Genomic DNA, 23,046 nt, shown 5'->3' with positions numbered 1-23,046 from the left:
CTGGCAGTATCAAGAGCATATACAAATAGCATTTCAACTTATATACCACGTCACAGTGCTTTACAGCCCTCTCTAAGCCGTTTACAGGATCAGCATATTGCCCCCAACTATCTGGGTCCTCATTTTACTGACCTCGGAAAGATAGAAGGCTGAGTCGACTTTGAGCCGGTCAAGATCGAACTGTTGACAGTTGGCAGAGTTGGCCTGCAATACTGCATTCTAACCACTGCGCCACTATAGCTCTTACCACTTTTTTCTTTTTCTTTTGGGATCAGGCTGGTTCTGAGTGCCGTGTCTGATTATTTCGCGGCGATGTTCACCAACGACGTCCGCGAAGCAAAACAAGAGGAAGTCAAAATGGAAGGTGTCGATCCGGATGCCCTGAAGGACCTTGTGCTCTATGCCTACACAGGTAAGTTCTCAGCTATCTTCCATAGGCAGTCGTCCCCACATGTCCTTGTTTAGAAGAGTATGAAGCCAAACATTTCCCTGCATTTCCCCCCCATCACCTCCTCATTTTCTCACTTGATCTGTTGGCAGAAGAACTGTTGTTCTAGGATCCAATCTGGGTCAGTCACCGAGACCAGAAGTTTAGTCTTCTGACTCATGCTGGAGCCCATCCTCAGGGAACATCTCTCTGGTGGACTGTTTACCTCTAAGCAGACACAGGATGTCCACGACACAATTCAAAAGCTTGGAAGATTAGACTTCTCATCCCGATGACTGACCCAGATTGGATCCTACAACATTATCCTGGGGCATTATTCTTCTTGTTAAAAACAAACCAACAATAATTTGATGGAATTCTTTTGGGCAGGAAGCAGAGTTCTTATAAAAGAAGGGAGTTTGTATGTTCTACCTTCACTGTGCAATCATTCCCCTAGCAACCTTCTCGACTAAGCATGTTTTAACGAAGATCTTCACCCTACTTGATCTAGTTGGATTCACAAACCGTCTTCACATGAAGCTCAAAAACCCAACCCAAGAAATTCCAAAATTGACATAGCTTAGCTTTGGCCAATCAGCCAGGATGAGCCAGATACCCATTCAGTAAATATTTGACACATCAAATAGAGTTGTTGGCTTAATACTGGAGGTCACAACAGGGTAAATGGATTTAGAAAGATTGCTAAAAAAATGCATTACAGTAATGGTTTTGTCAAGATTGCACAAACCAAGCTTAGCTGGCTGGGCAAATATTGTTGATCTGATTAAGAACACCATGTAAGTTAGACACGGATTTCCAAACTATTCCCCATAACTCATGACCTTCCATACTTCTCAAGACCTTTTTTTAAAAATGTTTTTCATTTTCTCATGCTCTTCCTTCCCTCCTTTTTTCATTCCTCCCTCCCTCCCTTCCTCTTTCTTTCTTTCTTTCTTTCTTTCTCCTTCCTTCCTTCTTTCTCCTTCCTCCTTCTTTCTTCTTCATTCCTCCCTTCTTTCTTTCTCCTCCCTCTCTTTCTCCCTCCCTCCTTCTTTCTTTCTTCATTCTTCCTTCCTGCCTTCCTTCCTTCTTACTCCCTCCCTCCCTCCCTTCTTCCTTCCTTTTTTCTTTATTTCTTCCTTTCTTTCTCTCCCTCCCTCCTTCTTTCTTCTTCTTTCCTTCCTTCCTTCCTCCTTCTTCCCTCCCTCCTTCTCCCTCCTTCCCTCCCCTCCCTCCCTCCCTTCTCCCTCCTTCCATTCTTTCTTTCTTTCTTTCTTTCTTTCTTTCTTTCTTTCTTTCTTTCTTTCTTTCTTTCTTTCTTTCTTTCTTTCTTTCTTTCTTTCTTTCTTTCTTTCTTTCTTACCACCCAGGCATGCTGGAGCTCAAAGAAGACACCATTGAGAGCTTGTTGGCTGCAGCGTGTCTTCTCCAACTTTCACCAGTCATTGAGGTCTGCTGCAATTTTCTCATGAAGCAACTTCACCCTTCAAACTGCTTGGGAATCCGTTCCTTTGGAGATGCTCAAGGATGCACAAAACTCTTACAAGTGGCCCATGTCTACACTATGGTAAGGATGGGAACTCAGTCCCCACGTTCACTGCTTGACAAGGCATTGTGCTGAGGGCTGTGTTGGAAGAGGAATAAGAAGAGAAGAATAACAGAATAGCATAGTTGGAAGGGACCTTGGAGGTCTTCTAATCCAACCCTCGTTCAGGCAGGAAACCCTATGCCATTTCAGACAATTGCTTTCTCCTTAAAATCTTCCAGTGTTGGAACACTCATAACTTCTGGAGGGAAGTCGTTCCATTGATTAATTGTTGTCACTGTCAAGAAACTTCTCCTAAGTGCCAGGTTGCTCCTCTCCTTGGTTAGTTTCCACCCATTGCTTCTTATCCTGACCTCAAGGTGCTTTAGAGAATAGTTTGACTCCCTCTTCTTTGTGGCAGCCCCTGAGATATTGGAACACTGCTATCATGTCTCCCCTGGTCCTTCTTTTCATTCAACTAGAAATTAAAACTAAACTTCTTTGTGGCTGCCCCTGAGATATTGTAAAAGAGAGGCTGGGCCAGAAGCAAACAGGTTCAGATGTTACCCAAAGCTCAAAGACTCCAACAAGAGGTTTCCATTCCTCTTTAAAACTTTTACTACAGATCTGGACTCTTAAACGTTTCCTGCTGGCTTCCCCAGATAAAATCACTTCCCATAAACAACCAGTGCTATTTTTGAAGTTTGCAACAATTCTCCTCTGGCTCCTTTAAAAAAAAAAAAAAGCATCGCGAAGGGCAGGAAGGTGTGGGGCCATCACCTCTTTGGTCACTCCCACCAAAGGCCCTTTTCTTGCATTTTTAAAAAAGAAACTGCATAGTCAGCAAGTGGAGGGACTTAAGAAAACAGTGTTGTACAGGATCAACAGCTGCTAGCAAGCCGCTGCCTTAACAAGCAGATTCCCCTGCATCTTTTTTTTAATATAAAAAATAAAGGCTATACTATACTGTTCTGACCCCCCCCCCTTCTCCGTCCAGGAACGAAAGCTAAAACAGACATACGAAAGAATGTTTTAATCAGTTCAGACTCTTGTTGGCTGCAAGCCCAAAATAAACAAAGAGATAATCACTCTGGCAAAAAGTCCTATAAACCTACGTAGCACTGCAAACAGGCTTCTCACAGCAAACCTACTTCTCCAAGTTGGTTTCTCTTAATTCGTGAACGTGAATGAGAACGTTGACTCCTGCAACCAGGGCGTGGCACAAACAGTCCCTTTTATAATCAGGAGAGGATCTTAATCAGCATCAGCTAAGCACAATCATCTCCTACGATTACGCAGTTGTTCCTTCCGTCGAGTAACCCTTCGACGGGGTGCATCCTGAAACAACTCACAAGTGTTTTCCTGAACACTCCCTCTGAGCCAATGCTCTGCCGCCACCTGGTGGCCAACCAGTATCTCCTCGCCCTGCTCGGAGTCGACACCCTGTCCAGGGTCCTCCATCTCCTCCAAGGCCAACTCATAAGACCCCTCGCTGTTGGAGTCTGGCGGCAGCTCCAATGGCTCCTGCCGGGCTACAACACTACACTATATAGAAGATGGACGTGGTGACTCAGTGGCTAAAATGTTGAGGATGTCGATCAAAAAGGTCTGCAGTTTGGCGGTTTGAATCCCTAGCACCACACAATGGAGTGAGCTCCCATGACTCATCCCAGCTTCTGCCAACCTAGAAGTTTGAAAGCAGGTAAAAATGCAAGTAGAAAAATAGGAAACAACTTTGGTGGGAAGGTAGCAGCATTCCCTGCGCCTTTGACATTTAGTCATGCCAGCCACATGACCACGGAGACGTCTTCGTACAGCGCTGGCTCTTTGGCTTTGAAACAGAGATGAGCACCGCCCCCTAGAGTCAGGAATGAGTAACACATATAAAAAAACCTGGAAATGAAATGGTTTATTAATGTACTACTAGAAAGTTATAGTCATTGTTATGAAAGTCTTTTTTTCTTTTGCTTTGCTATGAAATAGAGTGTTTGATCATATGATATACAAAAGACAATAAGGTATTCAATATACAAAATGGGATGATTTGAATCCTATGTATAATTGTAAGCATTGACCATGTAATACTGGTAAGATTTTTATATGTTAAATGGACTAACGATGATGTAATGAATAATTGACACATATATGAATTGAAATGTTCAATAACTACTTGGATTAGCAATGGAAAACTATTTCTGGAGTTGAATATGTTACACTATAAGTATTGTATACTCTATGGATCAGTGGTGGGTTTCAAAAATTGTTCGAACCCACTATGTGGGTGTGGCCTGCTTTGTGGGAGTGGCTTGCCACCCATGTGACCGGATGGGAGTGGCTTGCTGCCCATGTGACCGGATATGAAGATGCCGACGACACTTGTCAGAACCACCTTAAATTACCTCACACACAGCACTGGCATGCATAAGAATAGGATGTAAACTTGTTTTTTAAAAGGCATCTTTGGTTTGCGTTAAAACAACTTCAACACACGCAATGTTCTGATTGCACCACAAACGCAGTAGTCATCCTTACCTTTCACAGAGGCACTGAGTTTTATAAATAGGAGCATGATAGTGTAGAATAATCATATCCAAGGACCAGTGGTGGGTTTCAAAAATTTCTGGAACCTCTTCTGTAGGTGTGGCCTGCTTTCCGGGTCCACTGGTGGAACGTCTTCTAACCGGTTCGGTAGATTTGACGAACCGGTTCTACCGAATAGGTGCGAACTGGTAGGGACCCACCTCTGCTATGGATGATCAATATTAACGGTAACTTGAACACATAATGCTCAGTGATAATGATGTATTTAGTGTTGTTTGATGGATAACCAGTGATCTTACTTTTAATTGTAAAAACTGATGCACAAAAGTTTGTTTTTGTTGGTTTTAAAAATAAATATACCTTTACCTAGACTATATTATGAGTTCACGCTGTTAGCATTAAAATTCTATAAAAGAAAGACTAAGGGACGGCCCTTTTCTTAAGTTAACTATGGATCCAAAAGGTTAGGAAACTAATATTTCTAAAGAGAAACCAAAAGAGGCTCCTTTTCCCAAACACCTGGGGACAAGACAAGAAGCAATGCATGGAAATTTATCAATGAAAGATCCAACCTAGAACTAAGGAGTAAGAGCCAAGGTGGCGCAGTGGTTAAATGCAGCACTGCAGGCTACTGCTAGATCAGCAGGTCAGCGGTTCAAATCTCACCGGCTCAGGGTTGACTCAGCCTTCCATCCTTCCGAGGTGGGTAAAATGAGGACCCAGATTGTTGGGGGCAATATGCTGACTCTCTGTAAACCGCTTAGAGAGGCCTGAAAGGCCTATGAAGCGGTATATAAGTCTACTGCTATTGCTATTCTGACAGTCATCATCATGAGATGAGAAGGCCCTACTCCGAGGCATCGCCAGCCTGCAATGTCCAGCTGATGGCACCCGGAGAAGGCTCATCCTGTGCGATCTTATCGGTCTTAGGGAGGTGTGCGGCAGAAGACGGTCTCGAAGATATCTAGGTCCTAAGCCATGTAGGGCTTTAAAGGTGATAACCAGACTCGAAGACCCGAAGTCCTTTCCAACTCTGTTATTCTGTATTTTTTAATTATGAACACATCTCATTTTATCCAGCAGTATTTTGGAAGAAGGGGAGAAAGTGAGAATATCTCTTATAAGCCATTGTGATTTTTCTAAGTGGTTGTATTTTTTTAATGGCATTTAAATACCTTTTCTTTATTGTCTTCTTAAGGAACATTTCACCGAAGTCATAAAAAACCAAGAATTTGTGTTACTTCCCGCTGGCGAAATTGCTAAGCTGCTTTCCAATGATGATATTAATGTCCCAGATGAAGAATCCATCTTCAAGGCATTAATGACATGGGTTCAGCATGATTTGGACAATCGGCAACAGGATCTCGGGATGCTTCTGTCTTATATAAGGTTGCCCCTTCTTTCTCCGGAGGTAGGTTTCTGTTAAAATATTCATGACTGGGAGAGACATGGGAGCAAGGTCAGCCAATGAATAGGCATAGCAATGAAGTCAGCTAATAGGAGCTTAAACAGATCTGAGTCTGTGCAGAGAGTTGAAACAGAAACTTAAGCAGTCTGCTGCTCTGAGAAGTAAACTAGCAGTCTGTCTGGGCTTGTCTGCTGAAATGAAACTAACTTGCTTAATGTTTGCTTGTAACTCTCCTGCCTTGTGTTTACTTGGAAGAACCACCTGTTGGTATTGTACATGTATTCATCTATTCTTAGGTATACAAAGAAGTTAATTAAATCCAGCTGAATCAGTTATCGGTGTGTGAATTTAGGCAACAAACCCTGATAGGTTCGAGGTGGTACACTAGGAATATTCTCTGAATAGGTTCTTATGCTGGAAAAGGGGGAAGGAAAGAGAAGAGGGCAACCAATAGCAAGGGGGATAGACTTAATCATGGTGCAAATGAGTGCAACATTGAACAGGTGCAAAAGATCATATTTATCTTGTCTGGTGGACATACACATTAGCTGCATAATCTGTTTCCTAGTCTAGTTAACTCTGGAAGATTAATAATAGTGTTAATAAGGAATTGCTGATAGAAATGAATTCCTAATTCTTTCAGTAGGAATAATCAGATTATGTTTGCCTCAGCTTTTAGCTGATCTGGAAAACAGCCCCATGTTCACGACTGATCTTCAGTGCCAGAAGCTCTTAATGGAAGCCATGAAATACCACCTTTTACCAGAAAGGAGATCCATGATGCAGAGTCCTCGGACAAAGCCCAGGAAGTCCACCGTTGGTTCCCTTTATGCTGTGGGAGGCATGGATGCCACGAAAGGTAAAGCCCACTGTTTTGATGAAGCGGCTTCTAAGATTATATGGAGCTCATATCAGGATAAATTATTTCACTGCTATAATATCACTGGGCCAGTTGTATAAAACGTGGGATCAGGATCCTATGTGTGGTCTACCAAACTTGCTTTTAGGATCCCAAGATCCCACAAGGTCTTATTTTTAGAGATGGAGGTTAAGTGGATATTACGAGGAAGAGGAGGAGAAGGAGGAGGTAGAAGATGAGGAGGAGGAGGAAGGAGAAGGGGAGGAGGAAGAAGAGAGATAGAGGGAGAGAGGAGAGAGAGAGAAGGAGGGACAGAGAGAAAAGAAGGGAGGGACAGAGAAGGAAGGAGGGAGAGAAAGAGGGACACATACAGAGAGAAGGAGTAAGAGAGCGGGACAGAGAGGGAAAGAGAGAGAAGAAGGGAGAGAAAGAGGAGAGAAAGAGAGAGAGAAGGAGGGACACAGAGAGAGGATGGAGAGAGAGAGAAGAAGAAGGGAGAGAGAAAGAGGGAGAGAGAGAGAAGGAAGGAGGGAGAGAAAGAGGGACACACACAGAGAGAAGGAGTGTGAGAGAGGGACAGAGAGAGAGGGAAAGAGAGAGAGAAGGAGGGAGAGAGAGGAGAGAAAGAGAGAGAGAGAAGGAGGGACAGAGGGAGAGGATGGAGAGAGAGAGAAGAAGAAGGGAGAGAAGAAGAAGGGAGAGAGAGAGAAAGAGGAAGGGAGAGAGAGAGAAAGAAGGACAGAGAGAGAGAAAGAGGAACAGAGAGAGAGAGAGAGAAGGAGGGGGAGAGAGAGAGGAGGGAGGGAGAGAGAGAGAGAGAGGTGAGAGCTCCACTTTTAGGCCACCACACCACTCAAGGACTACCTGTATATGTAGATTAAAATAATGCATTATTCTTTTAATGATGAAGCCATTAAAATTAAATCAGCTGATTGGGGGGATACTTTTCCATTTGTGTTTCCAACAGGCACCACCACCATTGAGAAATATGACTTGAGAACCAACAGCTGGATACAAATTGGGACAATGAGTGGAAGGCGGCTTCAGTTTGGAGTTGCGGTGATCGACAACAAGCTCTACGTGGTGGGAGGAAGAGACGGCTTGAGGACATCCAATACCGTTGAATGCTTCAACCCGATAACGAAAGTCTGGACTGTGATGCCCCCAATGTCAACCCATAGGCACGGCTTAGGTAGGATGGACGGAACTGGGATTCATGGAGAAGTATAGTGAGATGTACGCAGGTAGATCTCCACTTGCAACTATTAAGTGGCGCAGTGGTTAGAGTGCAGTACTGCAGGCTACTTCTGCTGATTGCCGGCTGCCTGCAATTTGGCAGTTCAAATCTCACCAGGCTCCAGGTTGACTCAGCCTTCCACCCTTCTGGGGTGGGTCAAATGAGCACCCAGATTGTTTGGGGGCAAAAGGCTGACTCTGTAAACCGCTTAGAGAGGGTTGTAAAGCTCTGTGAAGCAGTATATAAGTCCAAGTGCTATTGCAATTCATTTAGTGGTCAAAATTACGACCCTGAAAAAATGTGGTCTTCATACTTATGACTATTGCAGCTTCCTTTGGGTCACATGATAAAAAAAATTGAGCAATTGGGAACTGGCATCTATTTAAGATGGTTGTAACATCCTGGGTCACCCGATCATCATTTGCAACCTTCCCAATCAGCTTCCGACAAGTCAAACTGGATTTACAATACAATAGCAGAGTTGGAAGGGACCTTGGAAGTCTTCTAGTCCAACCCCCTGCCTAGGCAGGAAACCCTATACCATTTCAGACAGATATCCAACATCTTCTTAAAGGCTTCCAGTGTTGGGGCATTCACAACTTCTGAAGACAAGCTGTTCCACTGATTTAATTGTTCTAACTGTCAGGAAATTTCTCCTCAGTTCTAAGTTGCTTCTCTCCTTGATTAGTTTCCACCCATTGCTTCTTGTTCTACCCTCAGGTGCTTTGGAGAATAGCTTGACTCCCTCTTCTTTGTGGCAACCCCTGAGATATTGGAAGACTGCTATCATGTCTCCCTTAGTCCTTCTTTCTCTTAAACTAGACATACCCAGTTCCTGCAACCGTTCTTCATATGTTTTAGCCTCCAGTCCCCTAATCACCTTTGTTGCTCTTTTCTTCTGGATTTGCTAAGGGAATCCATGCGATTCACTTAACAACTACAGGATTTACTTAATGACCATGGCAAAAAAGGTCGTAAAATCAAGCGTGATTCATTTAATAACTGCCTTACTTAATAATGGAAGTTCTGGTTCCCAACTGAGGTCATAAATCAAGGAGTACCTGCAGAAATTAGTTGCGTTTCCCATAATGAACTGCATAAATATGGAATCTGTGTGTGTGCGTTTGTGTCAGAGAGAGGGAGACAGACACACAGAGACAGAGAGACAGAGAGACAGAGAGACAGAGAGACAGAGAGACACACAGAGAGAGAGACAGAGAGAAACAGAAAAAGAGAGAGAAAGACACACACACAGAGAGAGAGACAGAGAGAGACAAAGAGAGAGAGACAGAGAGAGAGACAGACAGACAGACAGCAATCAAGGTTAAGATTCTAACTTCTGATCTGGGGCAAGCTCCAGCTATTCAAGCAGGCCTGAATGTACTGAGGTAAGCTGATGAAAAAAACCAGAACTCAACAAGAATTCATAATATTTACGGAAGAAAGTCAGGAAGCTATCACCCAAATCATTTCATAACTGAAGTGCTCCAAGAGTTACCCTCCTTGTAAAAAGGCAAGCCACTCCTCCTTGTGTTTCTTATCCTTATCACCTCATGGTATCGATTCCTCCTTTTGAGTGGAAAGTCAAATTCCTTTTTGTTTTTTTAATGGACCATGTGAGAACTACATCTGGCATCGGTGACTGGCCAGACAAGTAATGAAGATTTTTGACTTTGGAACTGGCTAATAGTTGAGATGCTTTCTAGGCACACGTCTACAAGTATTGTAGATGTCTTGGTGGGCAATGAAGATATGAAAGAAATGTTCACTGCTTTTCCAAACCCAATGTTATTTATTGACGTGTCATGAACGTTTCATCCTAAGGGGTGGCAATGCTTGAAGGACCCATGTATGCTGTTGGGGGCCATGATGGATGGAGTTATCTAAACACAGTTGAACGATGGGACCCTCAGGCTCGGCAATGGAATTACGTGGCGAGCATGTCAACTCCAAGGAGTACTGTGGGAGTTGCGGCCTTGAATAGCAAGTATGTGTGGCGAGTTTTCTCTTTAATCACTAATGCATAGGCTGTTCTTATGTTTAATATCCCTTGAAGCAGTTCTCCCCCACCCCTACTAAGACATCTTTTCCTCATTGAGCTTATTAATCTGGTGAAGCACTCCTAAAGGTGAAATGGAGCAAACTCCTATTGGCCAAGGAGATGCTTAGATCTCTTCTGTACTCTTTCTAGGGTTCCCTTCTTCTAAATCTCTCCTTTCCTTTGTGCAGAACAGCAAGTAGTTCATTAAAGTACTCCTTTCTTGTTCCATCAATGATGTAGAAAAGGGTAGAAGAGTTTTGGATCTGCTGGATTGAAGCAGGGGTAGGATTCAGCGGGTTTGGTCCAGTATGGGCGAACCAGATATTAATTTTACATCTGGTTTGCCAAACTGGTAGTTCCAAGGATTGGCTGGCCACACCCATCCCACTTCTTTCCTCCCAGGAGTCTCCACACGGCCTCTTTCATCATACCAGGCAAGTGTAAGGCCTGCGTGGAGGCTCTGGGAGAGCAAAAAATGGGCCTCCCAAAAGTTCCAGAAATGGGCTCGTTAACGGCCTCCAGGGGGTGGGGCTCTGGAGCCCAGGGGAGGCCATTTTTGCCCTCCCGGAAGCTTGCGGAAAACCTCTAGAGCCTGGGGAGGGCAAAAACGCTCCCCCACCATGTTGCAGGAGTCTGAATAGGCCACGCCCACCGTGGCCACGCCCACCCAGCAACCGGGCAGAGAACCGCTTGCTAAAATTTTTGAAGCCCATCCGTGATTAGAGGATTTTTCCCACCTCAGTCCAAACCAGTCTGGAGAACTGGGAGGTTTTGAGTTTAAGAAAGCAGGAAGGGAATCCAACCTTGATTTTTACATCTGATGTTATAGACCTATTTTTTTTTAATCCATGAAGGTTAAATCCATGATCCTCACTCACCCCAGAATGTCCGTTCTCCTATAACGTAAAACATATTGTTGTCTAACTTTAAAAATACAGTTGTCATCTAGGAACTATGGAAAGGAGGCCATGATTGAAAGAGGACGTTTGAGATAAATATTGAACACAAGGCATTATGGTTCAGTAGTATTAGACCTTTTGGCCCTCAATTCAATGTTGGCATTTCTGGGCAGGCTGAGGGAGAGTCCTCTCTGATATCCAGAAGAAATTCCATCCATTTGTGACTATCCCAGATCAAAAGAAGGTCTATTGTATGATATGTCTATTGCTCATATCAGGCGCAAACTATCAGGACCATATGTTAAGTTCCAGTTCAGAAGATGTTTTGCTCAACCCTACACACAAGAATTTGGTCAGCTAAAAAGTTCAATATTAAATTGTTCAATATAGGGGTGAATGGAGTTAGGCCATTTGTGGAAACGTAAAGATTCCAGGCTGATGACTCATTTAATCCCGCCTCCAGTTCTGCCTTCTCTTTTCCGGCGGTTAACTCTTATCTGTGCTGTCCTTCTGCGATTTATTACCATAGGTTGTACGCAGTTGGGGGGCGTGATGGAAGCTCCTGCTTGAAATCCATGGAGTGCTTTGATCCCCACACGAACAAATGGAGCATCTGCAACCCCATGTCCAAAAGGCGAGGAGGGGTTGGCGTGGCAACCTACAATGGCTTTCTCTATGCTGTGGGAGGCCACGATGCCCCTGCTTCAAATCACTGTTCTCGGCTTTCTGATTGCGTCGAAAGGTAGGAGCTAAAGATCGAAAAATGTAGATGTGGGAATTGGGATTGGGCTAAGCGACGTATCTGTTAGATCTCAAACAATACTGGTCTTATTAATTGTCTAAATAAATCTACAGTTTAATAGCCATGATCCAGCTGGGCAACATTCAAAGGAATAGAAAATGAGAAAAACTATCCGATAGATAGATAGATAGATAGATAGATAGATAGATAGATAGATAGATAGATAGATAGATAGATACATGTTCTGACCCCCCCCCCCTCCGTCCGGTTATTAATGCAGACACAGGCTTAGAAGTTTGCCACTTTTTATTTACAGCAATTACAATCTTGTGGCTGAAAGCCCAAAATACGACTCACAGGCAAGAACTTGGCAGCAACCCAGACTCCAACAGACAATGCAGACAAGAGCTTCTCCAGCTTGTTATGAACGGTTGTGTCCTGCAAAAGGGCTCCTCCCAAAGTCTCTTCTTATATACTCTCTTGAAAGGAGCCAAGCCACAACCACCTGGGCTTGATTATCTTTTTATGAGTCTGTCTCCGTAACTGCTGCCTCCATTTCTCCGCCCTTCGTTGCTGGGCGTCAGGGACAAACTCCCTTTGATCTTTCCCCACTGCTCCATGCCTCAGGTGCCTCCTGGTGGCCAACCAGCCTCTCTGGTCCCTGCTCAGAGTCTGAACCCTGCCCAGGGTCCTCCACATCTTCCAGAGCCGACTCATAGGGTTCCTAGCTATCGCAGTCCATCAGCAGCTCCAACAGCTCCTGCTGGGCCACAACACATATATATGCAATGCTCAGTGGCTGTTGAGCTTGTCGATCAGAAAGATTAGCAGTTCGGCGGTTCAAATCCCTCCCGCATAACAGAGAGAGCTCCTGTTACTTGTCCCAGCTTCTGCCAACCTAGCAGTTTGAAAGCATGTAAAAATGCAAGTAGAAAAATAGGTACCACCTTTGGTGGGAAGGTAAGAGCGTTCCGTGCGCCTTGGGAGTTTAGTCATGCCGGACACATGACCACGGAGATGTCCTTGGACAGCGCTGGCTCTTCAGCTTTGAAACAGAGATGAGCACCACCTCCTAGAGTCGGGAACAACTAGCACATATGTGCGAGGGGAACCTGTACCTTTATCTCCTATCCTTAAAAAAGTCTTTTTTAGCTAACTCTAAATAGTGGCTTTGCTATAATAAGTTCTCAGACTCCTTTCAAGGTTTCGGAACGACTCCTAAATTGGGAATGATTAAAATATGCAAACGTATTAAATGAACGGGTGACGTGAGCGAGTCATTGCTAAGCCCGTCCATATCGCTAAATGCGGATATGATTTAGAGCAGTTCGCTAAGGGATTTCTGCACGGTCTTTGGCATTTATCGGATGTCTTTCAAAGTAGAAGTAGCCAAAGGAACATTTTATATTGCCACCCAATTTTTGCCATTTCGCATCATAGAATATAACTAACCACATTCTAGACTAGGACTAAGGTATTAGTCTAGCAAGCCCTCTAGTGGTTGAAAACGAAATAATTGGCTATCTTATTTTCTCCTCCTCTGTTATTAAAAAGAAGTACAGGGAGTCCTGGATTTGTGACCACAATTGACCCACAAATTCCTGTCGTTAAGTGCAGAGGTGGGTTCCTACCAGTTCGCACCTATTCGGTAGAACCGGTTCGTCAAATCTACCGAACTGGTTAGAAGAGGTTCCACCAGTGGATCCGGAAAGCAGGCCACACCTACAGAAGAGGTTCCAAAAATTTTTGAAACCCACCACTCACACACACACACACACACAGAGAGAGAGAGAGAGAGAGAGAGAGAGAGAGAGAGAGAGAGAGAGAGAGAGAGAAAGAGAAAGAAAGGAAGAAATAAAGAAATAAAGAAAAAAGGAAAGAAAAAGTGAGAGAGAGATGAAAGAAAAAAAGGAAAAAGGGCCAGAGAGACAAAAGGAAGGAGAGAGAGAGATAGAGAGAGAGAGAGAGAGAGAGAGAGAGAAAACACATGGCCGACAAGCCACTCCCACCAGGTCACATGGCCAGCAAGCCACTCCCACAAAGGAGGCCACACCCACAGAGTAGGTTCGAAAAAATTTTGAAACCCACCACTGGTTAAGTGATACACGTGTTAAGCGAGTTTTGCCTAGTAACCCTGTTGTTAAGTGAATCTGGCTTCAGAAATATGAACCCACTGCCAAGCGTTTGAGTTTTGATTGCATGATCATGGGGAGGTCACAAAGGCCATGACTGTGAAAAATGGTCATATGTCACATTTCCCAGTGACTTTGAATGGTTGCTAAATGAACTGCTTATAAGTACAGGACTATCTGTGTCCTACAGTTTTTATTTGGGTTTCTGATGAAAGTACTGGATTAGTTTGCCATTGCTTTATTCTATTTTTTTTTAAAGTTTCTCACGTGAATCTGCAACCCTGGTAGGTTTCTATCCATGTACTTATATAGCCTAAATCTTAGCAATTCAAATATTGGTCCCCAAAGATTATAAATTGAGGATTTTCTGTGCTCTGGATAACCCGATTTATACTTTTGTGATTTTAAAACTGTCTAATGACAGTAAACATTTTTTTCTCCCCATACAGCCCATTTCTAAACTATCTTTAGTTCAATGTCAGGACTGTGAGATGGGTGTTGGATAAATTTAATCAAAAAACTAAATATCACCTCCCATTTAACAGAGGAGCACTTGGGTGGTACGGTGGCCAAGAGGTGGAACTTTCACCTCACTATCAGGAGGCTGCGAGTTCAATCCTAGCTAGCGGCAGATATTTCTCTGTCTGGGCACAATCAGAATATATCTGCTGAACAAAACTCTGCATTGGTGACAGGAAGGGCATCTGGCCAGGAAAAAACGCAGCTCTGTTGCTCTGATTCCATCGTGATGCAAGGGATTACATTAGAAGACTTTAAAAAAATAATAGAGGAGTACTTTGGGCACGATTGTCTGATACAATGATCTTGTTTTCATCAAATTCCCTTCTGTGACTTTCGAAGCCAAGCTATCAAAATGATGCCAATGGGGAAGTTACAGCCACAAACCATGAGCTAATGCATCTGAAATACTTTGCAAAACCTGCATAGTTTATGTCTGCAGTAAAATACAATAAGGGGATGGATATCTTACTTTAGTAACAGCCATAAAAACAAAGATATTGTCCTTCTCGTGGAAGATGCTTTTATTGTTAGTGTTAGGTAAGCTCTCAGTTGGAAGAGCAAGTACGTTGAGCGAAGCGTTGTGAGAGTTGTGTTAGAGAACACACAAATCAGCATGCGGAGACACTGCAGTTTAAGTAGGCTTTTACTTTCGTGGAAATAGAGGTATCAGAGTCCATCAAACAGTCCAAGTCATACATGGATAAGACAGTCAGTCATCAACATCTTTCAGTTAAGGGATAATCCAAATAACATACTTCAGTATCATATAATCAGTTCAGTACTCAAAGTTTGGTAGCAGTTGCAAAACTTACAATAGCTCACGGCACTTTCTAACAGCCAGCTTCCAAAAACACTCAGATCAGATCAGCCCAGCATCTAAGGAACAGAGAGCTAACAGTCGTTCTGGCTCCCTCTTATGGCCGATTGAGGAAAACAGCAACCAATCACATTTTACAGTATGATTTAAAGAAACAGGTACAACATTGTTACATGATTTATATATTGCCAATCCAACCGTTAGATTATATTCCTAACAGTTAGCATCTGTTCACGTTGTCTCACAACATTTTAGGTATGATCCCAAAACCGACACTTGGACCACTGTCGCACCTTTGAGTGTTCCTCGCGATGCTGTTGGGATTTGTACGCTTGGAGATAGATTGTACGCTGTCGGGGGCTACGATGGACACACTTATTTGAACACAGTAGAATCTTACGATGCACAGAACAATGAATGGACAGAGGTAACTTCTTAGTTACTGCATCTCTGCTCTGGTTGCTTAGTTGTATCCCTGCCACGGTGGACACGGTGGCTCAGTGGTTAAAGCCGACAGCCTGGCTTTGAGAACTGAGTGACGGGGTGTGCTCCTGTTCCTTGCTTTAGCTCCTATCCACTTAATAGTTTGTGTTGTGCCCTTTTGGCTGCCAGCCCCTGCAGCAGCCGAATCAGAGGAGGCATCGGAGGGTCGGAGTCAGGGTCAGCAGTGAGGGTACGGAGCTGGCAGAGGCAGAGGTAGAGCCTGGGCCATCCGTCAGTCCTCAGATGGAGAGTCAACAGCCCCCAGGCCTGGAGGTGGCTGATGAGGAAGAGGAGGAACAGCTGAGTCCAGTGCCTGATATGCGAATGCACAGAAGGCAGAGGAGAGGAGAGCAGTGGAAATCTATGGGCAGATCCTTGGGAAGGAAGAGCCACTGCTGCTAGTGAAGCCCCACCCTAGCTCTGGGGATCAAGGGCAGGGGACGGAGCTGAATAGATGTGGCAGACAACTACTTATCTCCCCTGCCAGACAGACTTGTTAGCGGTGAGAGAGAAACCTTTTGCTGGGGCTGCTGGGGCTCCTAATAAAGGAATCATTGCTTCAACGACAGTCGTGTTTGGGGAGCTGAGTCAGAAAAGTTTGAAAGTATACGAATAATTACGTGAATGAAATAAAATAGAATTTTGCTAAAAGACAACGATCTAAGCCAGGCCTTCTTGGTTTTACAGGAAGTCCCGGTCAATGTTGGAAGAGCCGGTGCCTGTGTGGTAGTTGTGAAGCTTCCATGATGAACGTCTTCAGGTGTGAGTAGTACATAGCCAAGCACAGCAACAGGGCTGCGTTAATGGGAAGAAGCGACAGGGCTGCGTTAATGGGAAGAAGCAACAGGGCTGCTTTAATGGGAAGAAGCGACAGGGCTGCGTTAATGGGAAGAAGCGACGGGGCTGCTTTAATGGGAAGAAGCAACAGGGCTGCTTTAATGGGAAGAAGCGACAGGGCTGTGTTAATGGGAAGAAGCGACAGGGCTGCGTTAATGGGAAGAAGCGACGGGGCTGCTTTAATGGGAAGAAGCAACAGGGCTGCTTTAATGGGAAGAAGCGACAGGACTGTGTTAATGGGAAGAAGTGATAGGACTGTGTTAATGGGAAGAAGCGACAGGGCTGCGTTAATGGGAAGAAGTGACAGGGCTGCGTTAATGGGAAGAAGCGACAGGGCTGCCTTAATGGGAAGAAGCGACAGGGCTGCTTTAATGGGAAGAAGCGACAGGACTGTGTTAATGGGAAGAAGTGATAGGACTGTGTTAATGGGAAGAAGCGACAGGGCTGCGTTAATGGGAAGAAGTGACAGGGCTGTGTTAATGGGAAGAAGCGACAGGGCTGCCTTAATGGGAAGAAGCGACAAGGCTGCTTTAATGGGAAGAAGCGACAGGGCTGTGTTCATGGGAAATCAAAGTATGGGAATAACAATTTCTTAAATTCCAAAGACTTTCTTTCTCTGCAGGGCATTCCATTCAAAAACCTTAGCAAGGGGTTCTCCCAGCCCAATTGCTGGGTGGGTGTGGCCATAGTGGGTCTGGCATTCTGCTCCATGGCGGGGAGGCATTTTTGCCTCCCCCAAGCTCCAAGGGCTTTCTGTGAGCCTCCGGGAGGGCAAAAACGGCCTCCCCAGTGTCCAGAGGCCCTCTGGAGCCAAACTTCCCAAACTTCCGGTGGGCCCGTTTTTCACCCTCCCCGAGCCTCCATGCAACGCCCTGCATTTACCTGCCTCTAAAACAGGCCATAAAACAGGACTCCTGGGAGGGGAGGCCTGGGCGGGGCCAGCCAGGAGTGGGATTTGGGGGGTTCTCTGAACTCCACAGAATCGTAGCTAGAGGTTCTCCCAAACCCTTGTGTAGCCCCAGTAGCCCACCCCTGCTTCCATCTTCTATGGTGGTGGACACACAGTTCAGAGGGCAGCGCTGGGGACATTGTGTGTTTTTATTTCATTCTTCTTCTTCTTCTTTTAAAAAAGAGAGCAAGGCATCTACCTGAAGACAATCCCATTTCTGTGTCAGGCATAGCCAATGTGCTATACAACGCGAGTGGCATACTTTCTACTTGGCATGAAGAAACAGGTAGATGGCCAGTTTATTTCCTGAACTTTGAACTCCTCATTGCTGGAAAATTTGTTCCCGGCTTATCCCCAGAAGCTCTAGAAAGACTGGATTTGAGCACCCTTTGATTTCTCCACAACGCCGTTGATCTTGAGACACGATTGGGCATTGTGGAGAATGAAAAGAGGTGACGAAACGCAGATGATTTGGCAACCAGTCACCACCGCCGCGAGACAGGTTCACCGATGGATGGAGAACCCCTGGAAGATTCTTTGACCTGGACTTATTTTGGGGGGTGACGACCCTCCTTTCTGGACTCCTGAGACCATCAGAACGGAAGGCTCATGAAATTTCCTACGGCTGGATGTAAGGCACCAAATCTTTTTCTTGCCATTCCCAAGATCAACTTGTGAGGAAAAGGTTGTGAGGTGGTTTGCTGAGGGAAAGGATGGGAGGAGGGGGAAAAAAACCACTCGCCACACACAAGGACCAACTTTTTGACAGATTTTCGATATGTAAGGGAAGACCCAGCATTTGTTGAGATAAAGTGATTTTCTGTACCTCAAAATAAACCAGACAGCAGTATCAGTACAATTCAAGCTGCCATTTCTTAAATCCCTGAACTTTCAGACCATGCATGATAATGATGATGGTGGCCCAGTGGCTTTTATTTTCTTAAAAACCAATTTACTCATCTAAAAACCTCCACAATAGGTAGATCTGCTCTCTTTTCTTTCTTTCTTTCTTCCTTCCTTCCTTCCTTCCTTTCTTCCTTTCTTTCTTTCTTTTCCCAAGATGACAGTGACGTCGATGGAAATTATTTTTGATCATTTCGACGTCGACGGGAGCCTGCAAGTTCAAACCTACATCTAATGATAGTTTATAGATCAAGGTACAGGCAGGGGTGGGATTCAAAAACTTTAGCAACGGGTTCTGTGCTCCATTGCTGGGTGGGCGTGGCTATGTTGGGCGTGGCCTACTCAGCCTCCTACACCGGGGGGAGGGAGTTTTTGTCCTCCCCAGGCTCTGGAAGTTTCCCCCAATCCTCTCACTGAAGAATTCCACATACAGGGGAAATATTTGCACGATAAAAACTTTGCAAGGAAACAACCTTGTTTTCCTTCTAAAACTAACAAAAGTCTTTCAGGAAACCATGAAGCTTGTCCATTTTTCTTGGAATTCCTGCCTTCAATATGAAGAGACTTTATATCTAGGCTTGGATTGTAAAAATGGTTCCTTGAGCGGCGTGGTGGCCTAGTGGCAAAGACTCTCGTCTCCCAATTGGTAGAGAGTTAGCAATAGCAATAGCAGTTAGACTTATATACCGCTTCATAGGGCTTTCAGCCCTCTCTAAGCGGTTTACAGAGTCAGCATATTGCCCCCACAGTCTGGGTCCTCATTTTACCCACCTCGGAAGGATGGAAGGCTGAGTCAACCTTGAGCCGGTGAGATTTGAACCGCTGAACTGCAGATAACAGTCAGCTGAAGTGGCTGCAGTACTGCACTCTAACCACTGCACCACCTCGGCTCAATGCTAGGTAGCGGCAAACATTTCTTTCCTAGGTTGCGAAGAGAAAAGATCTGCTGTGAACTCCACATAGGCATCAGGAGGGGCATCTGGCCAGCAAATGTTCAGCTCCACCCAGTCACACCAATCCACCCTGAATTAAGGGAATAGGAATTAAAAACAAAAAAGGGGGGTTTTCTTAGAACCAACAATTAGGCTATTTCTGAAAAAGACAAAGGGGGAAAAAAGAGATTTCTAACGCAGATCCCAAGCAGCATTGATGTTTCAATTTTCACATTGCCTTGGCTGGACAAATCCATTTATCAGATATATTTTAAGCCATTTGATTTCCTCTGGAATAATCACTGCAGGTTAAGGCTCTTCTGCTGACAAGGCGTTAATACAATCACTTTATGGAACGAAACTTATACACACAAATCCACAACATCACATTGATATGACCATGACCTCAGCTATGGATTGCCAATTCAAAGAGGCAGTCAGGAAGATAGACTAGAAGAGAAACAAGGGCTCCATTTATTGTCTTTGCCTTCTAATGGGAAAAGCACTAGCAATGGGTGGAAACTCATCAAGGACAGAAGCAACCTGGAACTAAGGAGAAATCTCCTGACAGTAAGAACAACAAACCAGTAGAATAACTTGCCTCCAGAGGTTGTGGGTGCTCCAACACTGGAAGATTTTAAGAAGAGGTTGGATAACCGTTCGTCTGAAACAGTCTAGGGAGACTGTTTAGAGAAACATGACTGGAGGCGGAATTCTGGGAGTTGAAGTCCACAAGTCTTAAAGCTGTCAAGTTTGAACACCCCTGGGTTTTTTTTCTAAAGGGTTAGGGGTGCAAGGGCCTTGTAACTTGACAGTTTTAAGACTTGCACAATTCAATGCCAGAGTTCCTGAGCCAACATGACTGGAGGCGGAATTCTGGGAGTTGAAGTCCACAAGTCTTAAAGCTGCCAAGTTTGAACACCTCTGAGGTTTTTTTTCCTAAAGAGTTAGGGGTGCAAGGGCCTTGTAACTTGACAGTTTTAAGACTTGCAAACTTCAATGCCAGAGTTCCTGAGCCAACATGACTGGAGGAGGAATTCTGGGAGTTGAAGTCCACAAGTCTTAAAGCTGTCAAGTTTGAACACCCTTAGGGAGTTTTTTTTTCTAATGGGTTAGGGGTGCAAGGGTCTTGTAACTTGACAGCTTTAAGACTTGCGTGCTTCAAATGCCAGAGTTTCTGAGCCAACATTTTGGTTGCTAAGCAAGAGCGTTGTTAAGTGAGTTTCACCACATTTTACAAGTTGGCCACGCCCACCCAGTCACATGACTGCCCAACCACTCCCACTTGGTCACATGGCTGGCAAGCCACTCCCACTCGATCACATGGCCAGCAAGCCACTCCTACAAAGCAGACCACACCTACAGAAGAGGTTCTAAAAAATTTTGAAACCCACCACTGGTTTGCCATCACGGATATAGGATTTCCTGCTTGAGCAAGGGGTTGGATTAGAAGACCTCCAAGGTCCCTTCCAACTCTGTTATTCTGTTAGATATTTAAAAGAACAACTCGGTTATCACATTCATGTTACAGACTTGATTGGGATAGCACAATTATTTAATTGTGAGGAGGAGGAGGAGAATGGGAAAACAACCAAGTTCAGGGCCCAGAAAGGAGCTTCCAGTTTAACCTTGAGCTACAATATTCTCTTCTGTCGGTATCGGGATGGCAAGAATTGTTCCAAGTTCACCCAGTCGCAAACTCCTAACTTAAACCCTTAAAGAGTGTTTGCAAATATGAACGTTTGCATTTACGACAAGATTAAAATATTGGTTTTCCTTGAAAAGGAAAACCAAAACATGTGTGCATGACGTGTAGAAAGAAAGAAAAATTTTCATTTTTTTAGGATTTCATGGCTCACAAAGCTGCCATCCGGGATTTCTCTATAGGTGCATTTTTATCAAAGATTCCTGAGCAAACTTTGTGGCCATGGGATAGGAGGATCTCTCTTTCCACAGATTTTGAACTAGTTAAGAAGAGAAAGCAAAGAATAGCAATAAAGGAACAAGTTTCTCAATGGAGAAAAATAAGAAGCAGACTACTTCAAGGATCTGTGTTACAATACGTGTTTTTTTAATTTGTTCTAACATATTTTATCTTATGAATAATCAATAAGATGGTCAAGGAGACCATAACAGAAAATATTCAGTGTGGCAAGGATTAAAAGTAGCTGCTAAACTCAGTATATTTCTGATTCTCTTCTCTTCTCTCTTCTTTTCTTCTCTTCCTTTCTGTTCTCTTCCCTTCCCTTCCCTTCTCTTCTCTTCCCTTCCCTTCTCTTCTCCCCTCCTCCCTCTCTCCACATAATCAGACTCAATTTTACTACTGTGTTTATGATAGTTGTTAAGTTAATAACCATGATCATTAACAAGGAGCTGTCACCTTGTACACAAGCGATGTTATCCCATTTGTTTTAAAATGGGACGACAATGTTTTAAGACAAACATTTTAGGAAGATCTGTTTTAACCCCATCTTCAAAACTCATGGTTTTCCTTTCAAAAAAAAATGTGGGTACGATTTAAGCGAAAGAAGAAAGAAGCTGTCAAAACAAAGACGGCAGATTTCTTAATCTTGCTAACACCCTCTTTCCAGAATTTTTTTCCCACACGGGTGCCGACTTTTTAAAGATTTTTTTAAAAAAAGTCTCAACCAATGGATGGCAGGCAACCCCTTCGACAAAAATGCTTACATTTGCACTGACTTGCAACTGAAGGGCAAAACTTGTTTTCAAAGTGGTGGTGGGTGGTGGGGGCAGTGGAGAACAAGTTTTCCTAGTCATCTGGGCAGTCAAGAGGCCACTTGATGGAATAGATTGGCTGCAGATAGTTTGGTTACACGAAGAAAGGGAGAGATGACCCCAGCTGAATTCCTTATCTCGCAAGTGATTGCAAGGGCAGCTGAGAAACAAGGATATGGCTGTGAGCTTCTAGATATTGGCTGACCTTGCTTTCAGCTCCAAGGTCTGCTACATCTTATTGTGTCAGATAATTAGGTTTTTTTTTAGCACTTACAAGATTTTAGCTCATTGTGAGCTCTGGATGTGTGCGTCCTTCCTCCTCCTCCTCTCCTTCTCCTCTTCCTCCTCCTCTTTCCCTCCTCCTTCCCCTTCTTCTTGTTCTCCTCCTCCTCCTTCTTTGACTTTGGGTACCAAAGGCCTTTGGGTTTTGATGCCAAATGAGATAGGGAATAGTTCATGTCTCCTCCTCCTCCTCCTCCTCCTCCTCCTCCTCCTCCTCCTCCTCCTCCTCCTCCTCCTCCTCCTCCTCCTCCTCCTCCTCCTCCTCCTCCTCCTCCTCCTCCTCCTCCTCCTCCTCCTCCTCCTGGTACCAAAGGCCTTTGGGTTTTGATGCCAAATGTGATAGGGAATGGCTCATGTCTGAAAGTTGCATTCAGATGAGGTAGCTCTGAGACCGGAAACTGAATCTGGATCTAAGCCAGTTCCATGTGACCACCTTCAAAATTCTATTCTATTCTATTCTATTCTATTCTACTCTACTCTACATAGTAAGTATATATTATCTATCTATCTATCTATCTATCTATCTATCTATCTATCTATCTATCTATCTATCTATCTATCTATCTATCTATCTATCTATCCAGTGAGAACATATGCATGTATATGCATGTATATGTATATGTATATGATGTATATGTGTGCGTATGTGTGTGTGTGTATGTATCTATATCTATCTATATCTATATCTATATCTATATCTATATCTATATCTATATCTATATCTATCTCTATCTCTATCTCTATCTCTATCTCTATCTCTATCTCTATCTCTAT

At 44.1% G+C, this 23,046-nt stretch overlaps 1 protein-coding gene across 1 annotated transcript in view; it reads left to right on the top strand.

The window, feature by feature from the left end:
* KLHL4 (kelch like family member 4) overlaps nucleotides 1-18,278 on the top strand; it is a 44,069-nt gene extending 25,791 nt beyond the window's left edge. Inside the window, exons 3-12 of the mRNA XM_087727300.1 lie at nucleotides 276-412; nucleotides 1,798-1,994; nucleotides 5,692-5,904; nucleotides 6,574-6,760; nucleotides 7,728-7,952; nucleotides 9,822-9,984; nucleotides 11,467-11,679; nucleotides 15,406-15,577; nucleotides 16,321-16,395; nucleotides 17,603-18,278. Of these exons, the coding sequence (XP_087583426.1) occupies nucleotides 276-412; nucleotides 1,798-1,994; nucleotides 5,692-5,904; nucleotides 6,574-6,760; nucleotides 7,728-7,952; nucleotides 9,822-9,984; nucleotides 11,467-11,679; nucleotides 15,406-15,577; nucleotides 16,321-16,380 (1,567 nt within the window). The 3' untranslated portion in view covers nucleotides 16,381-16,395; nucleotides 17,603-18,278. The remainder of the gene's footprint in view (nucleotides 1-275; nucleotides 413-1,797; nucleotides 1,995-5,691; nucleotides 5,905-6,573; nucleotides 6,761-7,727; nucleotides 7,953-9,821; nucleotides 9,985-11,466; nucleotides 11,680-15,405; nucleotides 15,578-16,320; nucleotides 16,396-17,602) is intronic.
* The last annotated feature ends 4,768 nt before the right edge of the window (nucleotides 18,279-23,046 follow it).

This window comes from Thamnophis sirtalis, unplaced genomic scaffold, assembly GCF_051295495.1.
Source record: "Thamnophis sirtalis isolate CommonGarterSnake01/CBP01778 unplaced genomic scaffold, rThaSir2_p1.2 scaffold_13, whole genome shotgun sequence".
NCBI classification, from domain to species: Eukaryota; Metazoa; Chordata; class Lepidosauria; order Squamata; family Natricidae; genus Thamnophis; species Thamnophis sirtalis.
This window is presented reverse-complemented; position numbering and strand designations above follow the sequence as displayed.